Source organism: Sciurus carolinensis, chromosome 1, assembly GCF_902686445.1.
Source record: "Sciurus carolinensis chromosome 1, mSciCar1.2, whole genome shotgun sequence".
Taxonomy (NCBI): domain Eukaryota; kingdom Metazoa; phylum Chordata; class Mammalia; order Rodentia; family Sciuridae; genus Sciurus; species Sciurus carolinensis.
In genome coordinates, this window is record NC_062213.1 from 151810836 (window position 1) to 151825465 (window position 14630).

General features: G+C 32.5%; 1 protein-coding gene across 1 annotated transcript in view; it reads right to left on the reverse strand.

Annotated features, from left to right (window-relative positions):
* Window positions 1–14630, reverse strand: part of Lrrc7 (leucine rich repeat containing 7) — a 518752-nt gene that overhangs the window by 85782 nt on the left and 418340 nt on the right. The window contains exons 15-18 of the mRNA XM_047519214.1: window positions 12872–12971; window positions 10879–11003; window positions 8450–8698; window positions 3696–3896 (exon numbers count right to left, since the gene is read on the reverse strand). Of these exons, the coding sequence (XP_047375170.1) occupies window positions 3696–3896; window positions 8450–8698; window positions 10879–11003; window positions 12872–12971 (675 nt within the window). The remainder of the gene's footprint in view (window positions 1–3695; window positions 3897–8449; window positions 8699–10878; window positions 11004–12871; window positions 12972–14630) is intronic.

Genomic DNA, 14630 nt, shown 5'->3' on the forward strand with positions numbered 1-14630 from the left:
ATTGGCACATTATTCTCTTGAAGATTGGGAATTATCCTTTACTTTAGCCTTTCTCTGTGTCAGGAACTGTGCTTGGAGCTGTGCATAAATGCATGTTATCACCTGATTTCATCTCTACGAAATATCTAAAAGGGTGTTTTTATTATCTGTATTTTTAAAGTTAAAGTAACCAAGGCTCAGGAAGGTTTTAGTGACTTGACTTGTCAAAGTCAAATAATCAGTAGCAATGTAGAGCCAGGATTTCAATTCATGCCTGCTACACTTAAAACCCCTTCTCTTTGGTTCCCAAACTCTGTTCTGAGGCATCCAGGGGTGCCACTGCTAATTAACTGAAATATCATGGATTTTATTAGATGTCTGAGGGAAACAAAGCACTATTTGACATCAATCAGACAATGCAAACAGCCAACTCAAGCAGGTCTTAGTTTCAACATGAGATCACACAGTCTTTTTGATGACAATCCTTGTGAAGGTGGATTTTGGATGGTTGCAGTGATCAAAATGTAAGTGCTGCTTGCAAATCATTGCCAAACGGAAATCAGAGTTGTGGTGTCCACTATAATTCCCATGTTTGAGAAGGTAAGTAGTGTCCAACGGGTGCCTGCATTTCAATAATATTTTGGTTTTGGTTACTTAAGAATGAGATAAAAAATCTTATTATTTTGTTTATGTGTATTGTTTTTCAAATGACCACTAAGTAAAGCAGAGTATCCATTAAGTTGTCATAGGAAACTGTTATGTGTTTATTTTGGTTTAGGGTCTCTGTAACAATATTACTGAAACACTAAGGGAATCGATCTACCAACAGTTAACACACAGGTGATAAAGCATGGATACATAAAGCAGCCAACAATCAACAGATCATTAATTCAGCAAAAACATCAGAAATTGTCCTAGACTTTAGTAACCAACTCAAAGTGATTGGACAGATGGACATGTTAACAAATTTGTAAGGCTAACTATATGAACCATTAATTTATTGTGCTCCTATTCTGTACTAGGCACTGTGCTAGACCCTGGAAATTTAGATATTCCTCAACTAACACTGGGGTCGCAACTCAATAAGTTGAAAATATCATTAAATCACAGTGCATTTAATACACTTACCTACCAAACATCATAGCTTAGCAACACAGTACCCTATAGAGTATCAGTTGTTTACCCTTATGATCTTGTGACTGGCTGTAAGTTGGGGCTTACTGTTGCTGCTCAGTGTTACAAGAGAATATCATAGTCACATGATGCTAACACAGTGAAAAATGAAAAGTCAAAATTCAAAGGGTGGTTTCTGCTAAATGCATATTGCTTTTGTACCATCATAAAGTTGAACCATCATAAATCAAGGACCATCTGTATAATGATGGACAAGACAGAAATGGTCACTGTCCTCATGAAATTCACTCTGAATTCAATAAGCAAAATGATCATAAACCTTTCATTCTGTGTAATGCAAGTAAATAGGGTAATGTGATAGAGAAAATCAGAGGGTCTAAATGATCAGGGTTATCAGGGAAGGCTTCCTGTTCAGGGAATCTTTAAGCTGAAACTTGAAAAAAGAGGAAAGTCTAGCCATATATAGATCTGGGGAGAATCCAAATGCAATCTCTGGAAGGCATTGTAAAGGAAAATGAGAAGACAGGGAACCTACATGTCTACCTGCTCTCCTTATTTTTTGGCTCTTCTGGCTCTTTGTCTATCATAACACATGTTAAAACTCTTGACACAGAGTTGGCAAATAAAAGAAGAGCAATAAGTACTGATTTATTTGCCCCCTTACTTGATAGCATTTGTTAATCTATATACCTTGTTTTTTTCTTTCTGTGTTTATTTCTGGTCCTGCCTACCTCTATTTGTTTTTTCTTTTTCTTTTTTTCTTAGAAAGACCACTGGCAAGGCAATGAGGAAGTGGGGAACAAGGTAATCCAAGAAACTGATGGTTTTGTAAATAGTTTACAAAGTACAGGACTGCAGAACAGAGGTGTGGACTTATGGCGATTTCTCCAGCTGAAACATACAGGCTTTGGCAAATTATTTGGGCCAAATAAATAAAAAATAAATCAGGACACTTCTCAAATTTCTAAACTGAAAGAACTCATAAATAATGGTGCCAGCTCAGATCAAGATCAAGAATACAGGAGCAAAAGCAAGTTTGGGAAGGAACATTGAATTTTGGAATTGTTAAGCTTGTAGTGCTTGTGGAACAATTTTAAGATTTATTGTCTTTACTACTCTGTAGAGTTATCATTACGTTCATAATCAAAGCCATCTCTTCTTTGTATCACGCTAATCCCAAATTAAGCAATTTTAGGGTCTTCCTATTGTTGATGTAAATTTACTTAGCTTACAGGTTTTCATGACTACATAGTTACCTTGATGTTAAGCTGTGACCACATGAGATTTAAATATACAGTGTATATGTGCACCTTTAGTGTGCACTTGCTAAATACTGACTTCTTCCCTTTTTATATTGTTGTAATATCTTAGAGATGAAAGAAAAGTCTCTTGCTTTACTATAACATATGTGTAATATTTTGGAAAAAAATACACCATGATACTTATTTTATAAGAACAAAAGTAATGTAAACAAATACTTAAGACATTTTTCTTCCTTAGATTTCTAGCTGTATTTCCCTCTTCCAGGGCAGACTGTTACCTCTGCCATCAGGTATGCATACTATGTTTATTTTTGCTTAATATCATCCCTTTACCTGGAATGCCCTCCTCTCTTTTTAACTGTAAAACCCAATCTTTAATATGCACTTCAGCCCTAATTAGAGCATTATATTCTCCACCACACAACCAATCATGTGATCATACCTATATAATAAATATGTTCTCTTATCACTAACGTGTTAAGTTTATCTGACTGGACTTAATTATTTGAGAGATATGGACACATTTTATATTTCTTCTTTTCTCTCACAGTTATTAGCACAGTGCTATATATGCAGTTGGTGTTTAATAAGTGCAATAAATTGATGCTTTGAAATGCAGATTTGTAAAAGAGTTTCATCAATCTAGATTTTTGAGGATATGAATTTCCAGACTTATCATTCCAATTATGTTTCTAATGAAGATAAAAAGATGAATAACTAAATTAGCTGGAGAGTTGATGAGATAGTAGAGGTGGCATAAATGTAGTTGAATTCTTTTCAGACCACAAAAATCAATAAGGATTAATTTCCAACTCATTCTAAAATATAAGAATTAAGCTTCACATGACCAGATTCTATAAGCCTATGTTTCACTTATCTCCCCTTTTTAGTGTTAATAGTAATGTTTTCTGTAAAGGTTGTAACCCAAACCAAAAATATTTTAAAACATTTGCTCTAAAACTTATTAAGAATTTTATTAAGATTTACTGAATGAAAAATATCTTTAGTTTTCCCTAGTGACTATACAAAATTGGGGTAGCCAAAATAACATCAATGACTAGGCCATGCTAGGTGGCAAACTGTTCATTCTGTGTATTGGGACTTTGGAGCTGTAGTAATTTTAGGGCATAAGGGCATCATTTATCTGTGATTTATTAATTGCAGCCCTCATAATTTAAAAGAAAAAACAGATTATTTGTATTTTTGGAAAAAATGCACTTATCAAGGAAGATCTATTCAGTTTAAAAAAAATAAACCAAATTATTTAGAATTCCAAAAAAATCCAAACCACACTGGCAATTACCAATAACCTTCAAATACCTCCACTGTAATCTCCTTTGGGGCTACCGGCCACTTGTGTTCAAATTTTTCTTTCACAGTTTGCTCCGTGTTAGCAGTTGGATTTGAATTCTCAACACGCACTCCATGGCTTGGCTTACCCACCAGATTTTGAACAGATTTTACCATATTCTTTAAATCCTCTGGGTAAGGAGTTGGATATCGTTTTAGGTTTATTTCAACCTAGAAGTTTATAAAAAGAAATTTAACAAAAATAATTTCAGCAAGCATGCTCACAAAGCTACTCCATTTTATGTGCAGTAGTACAACCAAATGCAATACAGTGAGTGTTGAGCTGCTTGAGAAAATGCTCTAGTATAGAACATATAGTGTTCTTCTCACATTCTGCCTCACAGGACTTCCCCCTCCTTCCTACCCTTCTAGATGATAAACAGGTTTTTGGGTTATATCCTATCTTTAGGCCTACCTAGATGACTGGATTAGCAGTAGGTCAAACATTTAAGTGATTGGTGATCTCTGAAAAAATTTAATCAAGTTATTACAAGCTACTGTCATACTTTAGAGACTATTCTCTATATAAATTATGAATAAATAATAATAATTATATTAAGTAGTATCTTTGGGATATCCATGCAGGTAATGGGAAGAGATCCCAAAAGATTTCCAAGTAGAGTTGTGTGTCCAAAAATGGGAAGTTGACAATAACTTCTGCCCAAATATGCATTTGCCCAAATATATAATTAGCATGTTACATCAAAAGGTAGGATAGTAATTCTTGTTAATCCCTGAGGAAAAAATGCTTTGGGTGGCTTTTATATTTAGTTTTTACCCAAATGAAGTAGCATGCTTCTTACAATAAAGAGAAATTAAAAAACTTGAGACTATTTTCTAAGATATTTTAGGTAAATATATAAATTCTGACTTATGTTTATCTAGATATTTATTTCCATTTTTAATCCATGCTTGGGTATCAACTGACCTTCAAGTACCAAAATTAATGACTATTCTTAATAATGAATATATTCTGTATAGAATATCCTACAATAAGAGTATTTATTATAAGGTAGTTAAAATAGAATAAATGGAAGTTTCCCCTGCTCATTGAGCGGGAGTGGAGAAGAAACACCAGGCATATTTATTTGGCCCGGCTTGTTCAACACTCATGCCTTTAGAATCTGAGTAGAATCAACTTTTCAAAATGGAATGGTTTATGTGATTGTGGTATGTGTCTGTGGAAAGGACCTGTGTGAGGGTGGGGGTGGGAGGAGAGGAGGTGGAAGAGAAGCTGAAGGCAGAGGACAGAGAGGGACATAGAAGGAAAAGAGAAAGAGGGAGAGTCCCCTCACCCATGTCACTCATGGAATGTAAGAGCTATGATGGTGGCACAGATCTGAGGATTATGAATACGGATTCAAACACTTTTGCTCATCTGCAGTTTTAGCGAATCCACCAACTGTGTGTCATTCTTCATAGTATTTTGTCCTCCTTGTGGCTCATTTTCCTAATCAAATACCAGGATTGGAGTTCATTAGATGATTTCTGACATGCCTTTCAATATTAAAAATATAAAATTACTTTTCCAATACATATTGGGAAAGCAGTTGAAAAATCAGTTAATTTTGCTGGAGTGAATGTTTAAATGTAGTTTAATCTTTTACACTCCCAAATAAATAAGAATGAAATAATAATATACAGAAATACAGTTATAATAACCCAAGACAAAGTTAGACTTTACAGAAAAAAAACTGTAAGTTGTTAGAATATAATATTAATACATCCCAGGGTAATTAATTTGTAATGCATTCTTAAAAAAACATAAAAACAATGATATTCATGCTAGACAAAGTGAATTGGGATGCATGCATTCATGGATCTGTTTGGATTAGTATTAGAAATGTTAATTATGAATTAAATCTAATCTTTAAATTATATTGTTGAACTTGTTTAGAAGTACTTGACATCAAAGAGCTAAAAGTCAAAAAACTACATTTTCTAAAAGAAAAGTAAATTGTAGAATGGTATGAATATTATGCCAATTAAGAGCATCTTTTTATTTTTAATAACCAGTGGTATATGAATGAAAAATAATCTAAAGTAGGGCATGAAATTAAAATTCTATGCAATGTAAAAAATTCTCAACACTAAAATTACACACAAATTGAATCAAAGGTAAAAGAAATGTGGGATGTTCTTCCTTAATTGAATTAAATACTTCATTGAATAATGTAATCCACTTTTTATAGATGCGATGTCCCATATGACACAATTAGATGACTATGTATTAAGGGCCATGCTGCTAATATTTTCTGCTTATTTTATAAGCAAGTTAATGTGATATTTTGGTCAGATCACCTGAACACTTATGGGTATTTTATTTCCATGAAAATATTTGAATATAGAAACAGATTTGCCATGAAGTTAATGAAGCTTAAGCTCTAGGGCCTATCAATTTTACCAGGCTCTTCTGAAGCCTGGTAAGTGGCCCTATTTATGTATTTACATGGTCATTTTAAATATATATATATTTTCCTTAAAGAAGCCCTTTCCTGAGTTGTGGAGGCTTAAAGTTTCATACTACTTGGATTTGTTTTGTCTAGAAAATAAGTTCCTTGCTTTCCATTTACCTGTCTACTGGCAGAATTTACTGCACTTGGAGTCAGGAGGCATAAATCCAAGCCACACATGTACCAACAACTAGCTATCAACTGCTAATCATTTTGTTTCTCTACTCATGTGACAGGTCTTTGAGAATGTGTAAGTTTTGCAGAGATCAAACATTATTTCTAATAATAGATATTACTAAGTATTTTAAAAATATGATTCCTTTGGTAATCTAGATATGATGCTACATCCCTAAACATAATAACTGAAAGTGTCTAGACCTTTTTTCACATTGTATGTAGCAGCAGTTATCATTTATTCAGCATCTGCCATGTGTCAGTCACTGTGCTAAATGTTTTATAGGGATATTTAATTTATTACTAATTATTGATATAACACACAATGGTATTTATAATTACTTCTGTAGGTTTAAATCCAAATTATTTATGTCCTAAATAATAAATGATTATTTGTTAGTTATCAAATGAATCATTAATTAATAATTTTATCTCATTTAATTTTCAAAATTCATTACTGCAGTTATTCCCACTTTATAGGAAGAAAGTCGGGGCTTGGACAATATAAGTAACCTGTCAAAGGTTATATTCAAACTCATATCTTTCTGACCCACTCTTTATTCTGACCAGTGCTACTTAGAGATATTCACAAGAATAGGTGCAGCACATAATTGTGTAACTTTGGGTAAGAGTACTGTAAGTCTCAACAGTGAATTTTACTGAATTTGCTTTCTCACTTTCCAACTGCATGCAGTACTTCAGAAATGAATAAACATGATCATAAACATGACCATATTAGTAGGTCAGTAATTATCAAATATAAGAGCAGTTTCTATATATTTCTAAATACATAGGCTAGAAGTATTCCATTATTCTAATATAGCATGAAAAAGAAATAATTTCATTTCTTATACACATAGGTGGGAAAGTATATTAATTATATCCTATAAAATACTGGATTTATCACTCACTATAAAGTATTTGCTCATGTAAAATACACATTTTATTAAATGCAAGATTTTTACTAAAACACTATTTTATTTTAATTTTGGAAAATAGAAATGTTTCACAGCATTCTGTGTTTCCCAGATTTAAATAAAGTGCAGTGAATGCAAATAGCAGCTGCAAGATGTTGGGGACCCCGAAAATTTAGCAATGAAGAAAGAATTACTTAATATTAATAACTTGGGCAGTGAATTTATAAAGAACTATTTCTCATATATTATACTATATATACATAATATAATATATTTTATATAATGGTTAAATTATAATTTGATTTGAGGTAGTAAATTCCAGTAAGAGAAATAATAGTGCTTTGATCACTGATTATAAATATTATCTTATTCTAGGAATTAATCAGAATATTTTATGAAGAAAGGAAACATAACAGTTTTAGTCAGGAAAATGCATTCTTAGCTTGTCTTATATTGTAGAGAGAATATAAGACACAGAATAAGAATCTAGTCCATTACATGTGGATGGTAAAGTTCACAAAAATGCAGCATTCTTTCATATTTCATTAAGATATGTTTTCTGCCCATTAACCTCTTAAACACCCATCCCACTGATATATGCCACATGCCACCACCCAGGCTTCTCTTACAGGAATTCATATCATTTGAGTCTTCAAAATTATAGGAAATTGATGCTTTTCAACAGATGTCTATCTTTATGCTTAAAGTCCACTCTCAGCAAATCTCAATTTAAACTCCTGCTATTTTAGGAATCAAGTTTTGGCTATTTAATTTCCCCTAAAATTGACATTATAAAAATGCATATGTAGGGAGGACAATTTAGATTACATTGATAGTGTCATCAACATTCTGCCCCACTATTGGTATTCCCACACTTTAAAGAGTCTTTTAAAATAAACACTGTAAATAAAAATGAAGCATCCAACTCAAAAACCATGCCAGATTCCCCACCAATAGGCACCTCATGTTGGTGTTCCCTCCCCTCTGACTCAGTTCTCTTCCCACCCTAATGCCAATGTCAATAAGCAAAAACTTAAATAGGGATCAAACATTGGCAATTTGAAAGTTCTACATGATCAACATATCTTTCCCCAAATCATGCAGAACATACCCCATAAACCACTGTTCCAAGGTTGCCTCTACATGGGGGGATTCTCCTACCCCAAACACCTAGGCCTACCTGTCTGCCACTTAGAGAGGGAAGAGTGGTGGATTGTGCTGCAACTGGCAATTGAGTACACATGCTCCTTTCCTGCTGGAGGCCACTTATACAACCCCATGCCAGCTGTGGGTCATTCTGGGGGACGGGCATATCTTGGATCTGCTGATCACACCTGGCCCATGGTGTGCAGCAATCGCCAGACAGTCTGGCAGGTTGGAGAGTAATCCCACGCTGGCCCCTTTCCCAGGGGGCTTGGCAGGAGAGATCCTGTGGGAGAAGGAATCTCCATTTTCTGGGAGAAAGAGGAGCACTGTAGCAATACTTTTACTTTATCATTTTCTACTCTTGATTTTTTTTTCTTTCACTCTGGGTAATGCATTTAAAATGACCATCATTAAAATGAGTTTTAAATTCATGTAATAAAACAGTACCAATATCATATGAAGCTAAAGGGTCACAGTTTTGTCACACAATAAAGCATTCACACTACACTATACATGATCTAAGTAGGGCATTATACTCTAGTCCATTTTTAAGTTGATGGCATAAGTCAATGGTTCCTTTTCATATTTCAAGCAAATTAAAGGTAAAATGGCACTAAATTTAATATACATGTAATGAACCAGAGAAGTGTAATTAATTTAGTGTGAGATTTCAATATAATACATTCATCATAGTTCCATGATGATTTATTTAGAAGTTTGTTTGTGCTCTAATTTGTCCAATGGCCAGTGGCATTGGAGATCTTCAAATTAGTCAAAGCTAAGTAGTTAAGAGGTTTTGGGAAAACAATGTTTTACCAAAATATGAATCAATCAGATGTAAATAAACAAGGATAAACCACTCTAAAGTATAATGAACCTACTCTGATTATAAACAAATCTAATCACATAACACACAAACAGGTCTTCTAAATAATTGCCTGCATTTACTATATTTTATGTTTTCATTGACACATATACCAGAGTATATTAAATGCACTCTTTTCTCTTGAATCCTCTGTATATAGAGTTTTAAGAAGAAGCATGTAGTTTTTGACAATTCAATGAAATATAAACATGAATCAGGGGTCCAATATAGAATGCATCATCCATTGGTTTTAGACTTAACATATGAAATCCTTAAAAGAGGAATTGAATGTTCCAGAGTTTGATTGGTTTCTTCCTTTCTTTTTAGGTTAGCATTTTTTTTTTTTTTAGGAATTCACAAGTTAAAAAAAATGTTTCATTGGTTGTTAGATGGTACTAACCAACCATCCAGAAACATTTTTTAAAACACAAATCTTTAACAAAAAATATCATTTTGGATTTGGAAATGCATCTTGGTTTCTCCATAATGCTATAGGTAGCCCTTGTTGGTAAACACTCAATTACCTCAGAAATTCTTATAAGGTTCTAGAAATAACAATTAAAGAAATAATGCTTAGAAAATATGGGAAGGTGGGGACAGAGAACACATCACACAATCTGGATTTATTAATAGGATGCATATACAATTACTTAGGTAATTAGACACTAAGAATGAGAGCTGTTAGTATTCATGATGCAAAAAATGCACAAATAATATTCAAAAATTAATGAGAGATTCAAGATGTTACTATGATAATAACATGAAAATCAGGTGTTAATAAAATATAAATAAATTTTGATAATATTTAAAAATTTATTTATTTTACTTTACAAAGAAAAGATATTTTTTAGCTCATTATTTCAGAAATCAAAAACATGACAGCAATATCTTCACAGCCCTGGTTGAAATTTTAAATAATGGAAAAAAGTAGACTTTAAATTCAACCATAGTACTTGATTTAGATTAGTCCCAATAAGGATTTTTTTAAGATATGCTTCGAGGTAGAAAAAATTTCAAAGTTATTTTCCATAAGTTATTTTTGGTAAGGAACATCACCTACTTGTTAGGCACCCATCTCCTTTAAAATATGTCCTTACATTTAATGAAACTGATACACTTTTCTCAAACATACCTGAGACAGAAACTTTAAGAGATTTAATGTCCCCATAGCACGCTAATTGTTGGTCCTTTCAGAAACATGTATTTTATGCTCATACAGTCTGCATGATGCCTTGCTCAGTGATTAAAAGAAAATCATTGTAGTGTGTCAGATGAAATAAGAGTGCTTAGCAGAAGTCCATCACCCAGACTTCTTTACTTTTTTAAACTTTCAGCTTGAATCTCTCCCACCTTACTATTCTGTAGGATGAGTGGCATATCAAACTTCCTCAGTCAGAACTGGGACATCAGTCTCCTTCCGAAGCACACCAGTGCTTTCAAACTACCAGGCTGCTGTAATGAAAGGTACCACCACAGCACTTGAAGATGCATCTGACCTTCCAGCAGAGGTGGCTCAATTTACCCCACAATCTATCTGAATAATCACAATGGACAAACTGAAAGATTAAGAAGAGAGAAACAAAAGCAAAAAGGTTCACCTTAACTTTCCCAGCATTTTCATCGTCTTCTTTTTTTTCCTCAAATTCAAAGGCAACAGTCATGCGTTGTTGTCTCTGCTCTTCCCACAGTGTAGGGTTAAAGCTGTCACTGTCTGACTGGAAATCTACAGTTAGATTCCAAAGTATTATTGCTTTTTAAAAAACAGTGTTATTAATAGGGTTTAATTACTATGCATAAAACTGGTGATAACTACAAATAAATACAAAAATAATAAAGGGAACGAAGAAAGCAAGAGAAAGAAGGAAAGTGAGGAAGAAAAAGAAAGAAGGAAAGAAAGAAAAAAGGAGTAAAATTCCCTTGATATTTATTACATGGTTTTTAAACATCTTAACTCAAGCATAGATTAATTTCTTAGGTATACATTAATTACTCAAGGAAAGTTGTCTAGTATAGGAATGGGTTCTCCATAGGACAACAGTAGTAAGATAGAGAGCTGGACAAAGCACTCTAAACAATCTCTTTTATCCTCACAGCCGCTTAATAGTAGTACTAATACTTCTTAATGATGAAACTACAGCTGAGTTTTAAGATGCTTGCTTCAAGTCATGCAGCTTCTCTGTGACTAACTGAGGATTCAATTCCATATAGATGTGATTACAGAGCTCATATATGCAAGCACTAAACTCTCATCTGGATGTTATTTTTAAATAAAGGATTCTACATAAGATTGATTTTGCAATAAAGTGCCCATGATTGCAACTTTCTTTGTTCTTTGGTGTGTTGGGGCAGGGGGCAATGTTTTTAAGGTACAGAATAAGTAGAAAATTTAGTCTTTAACACGAAGGTATCAGTTCATTTAAGTATGTCTCAAATAACAGAAAAAATGGTTTATAAATCTTTAATTCACATCAGAATATTGGCTAATAATAATATTTCTTCACAATATAATTGTGAAGATCACAAGAAAATGCAATAAAAGTACTCAATTTAGGCTACATTCTTTTCCAAAGGATAGCTTTTATCTTGTATTTCTTTGTTTGCTGTAAGAGATTCTAAAGATTTATTACATGCCTATCTGACAAACCAAAAGGTCACTTGATTGAATTTCAAGAAAACTTTACTATCAGCAACTTTCTTCAAAGAAAACAAAAATAACAGAACCCCCAATTGTAAACCAAGTAGACAAATGATTCACTTTGATTTGGAAGTCAAAGACTAAAGCCATTTATGATTAATTTTCCCTGAAAATAAGAAATGCATGAGTAAATGGTTTATTCTACAAGTTGGTTTCATTCAAGTAAATTGGGTGGATTGAATCCATGGCTGAAATAAAGAGGGTTTACTCCTCCAGGAATTACTGTTACTCTATAACTATAGAAAATGTTCATACCAACCTGTGCTAGGTTTCAAATGGTAAAGGACAAACCTCTTTTAAAATATTTATGAATAATGCGATTACAGGATTGGAAATTTAATTATTGGATTTAGTTTTAGATATTTTTTAAAAAAATAGTATTTCATGGTTGCTGACTTTTTAAAGGAAAACTAAACTAGAAAAAGAAAAAATATCATATATTTGTAAGTCTTCTATTTATGGTTAACTAAACATGACATTTTGAGGGGCGCAGGATCACTGGAGTAAATGTTTAAACTGTTTTCATGCACTAAGTGAACATTGGAAATGAATTATCCCTTTGAACATTCCTTAGGATCTGATGGCTCTCAGCTCATTGCAATTTGCTGGATAACATTTTGGCTAACTAGTCCTGTGCCTTGCTGCCAAGAGAAGTGGTACCTACATGTCAATGTTATTTTCATGTAAGATATAAAGAGGAAGAATTTAGTATTTGGAATTTTAACTTAAAATATTATAGTGTAGAGACTCATGCTTAAACTTCCAAATGATTTGTGTTTTATAATTATCTTTATTAGCTTGCTCATATGCCAATACTTCTGGACAGAGATCAGAATAAAAATAGCCCTTTTAATCCATCGTTATAAATACAGAACAGATTTCTATGGACAATTTACCTTCATCACCACGAGGTTGCTGGGGAAACATATAGTTAGTCAATACTCTTTGCTTTGTTTCTGGATGGGCTTCCGTTTGTAAAGGGATAAGAGCTTTGGACTGGAAACAAAAAACATAAATTAGATGAAAAAAATTGAAAATCTAAAGAATATTTATTTTACATAAGCTAATGAATGGTCAATAGTCTGACTTCACCAAGATGAATCAAATTTGAAAGAAAAGTGAGTGAAGAAAGGAAATAAAGTATACCACAAATAAGACTATTGCTGAGGAATATTTTCTAATTTGAACATTTTTATAATAAAGTTTTCTTCTTCATTAGTATATACTTTTATAAAACTTACCAAAACCTATTCAACTAAGAAAAGTCATTTTTAATGCTGTTGAGACCAAAATGTGTTAAATTGTTTCAACTTTAGTTTTTAGGGTAGTCCTATATGCCTATTCATTTTCATGGACAGTTGCCCTGGAAAGCAATGGAATTTGCTATAAAGTTCAACCTATGCAAGATCATCTATGAATTTAATTAGATTAAAACATAAGCATTAATTGATTAAGCATTAAGAGATACTTTTGCAATAAAAAGAAAAGGTCCACACATAAATAAGCAACTACACATGTGTCTGATGTATCATAATATATCTAAGGTCACTTTTGTTCTCTCATTAACTTGATTTCAGAAATACTATTTATGAATGACTTTCAGATCTCATATATTATGTATCATAAATGTACTGGAAATGATCATACTATCTAATGTTTTGAAAATCTGCTTATTCTGTGATAATTATTAATACAAGAGAAGAACAAAGGGGATCCAGGATACCAGCTTGTCTCATGAAAAAGTCTAAAACATATCAAGTCTGTGTTCAAAATAAAAGTTAAATGTTGCAATCACTGCTCTGTTCCTTCTCCCACAACAATAATAAATCATGATATTCAGTGACATTTATTTGTAATGCAAGACTATAAAGTACATTGTTTCATTAGCACAGTTCACATTGATTCCAGAGAGGGTTTATTTATGATGTTATATTGATGCTGTGGAAAATCCATAGTTTATTGATAAGATTTGAATTTGAAAGACAATCTAATTTTTTAGTCAGTCGATGAAAGCAAGTGCTGTAATCACTATAGAACTACAAACATTCTTACATTTACATTTTATATTTTGTAAAAATATTTTTAATTTTTCATATAAGTAGCCTAATAGCTAGGGGTATGAATAATCAGTTTGCCAGTAATGCTTCTTTTATGCTCAGAAAAAAAGTAATAAATGAAATACAAGATGAATTGTTTCCATTCATTCATTTATATTTGGGCATAGGTATTTCAAAACTTTTAGGAACACAAGGAAAAAGAGGGCTAAACTATGTTAATATTATCCACTATCATTTCTTTTGTTGGTAAATCAGATGTCTCCAATTATTTCTTGTTATTTTCCTGTTAATAAAACTATTCATTACATTCAATTACTGATTCTATTATAATCTATTTTCATGAAAATAAAGAATAATATCAAAACGTTTTCACAGAAAATACTAATAGTTGCTGAAAGATACCAGCAAGTTTCTTGAACAAAGTTTTAAAATTAAACTGATTATAATTAAAAGCATAAGAAGAAAAGGGAACATAGAGGATAAGAAATCCCTCTTGTGGGGATTGTGGTAATCGTTTCTTATTCTTTATGTTCAGAGATATAATTAAAGTACATACTCTAAGGACATATGTGTACCACCAGGAGCTAAGAAGCTATAA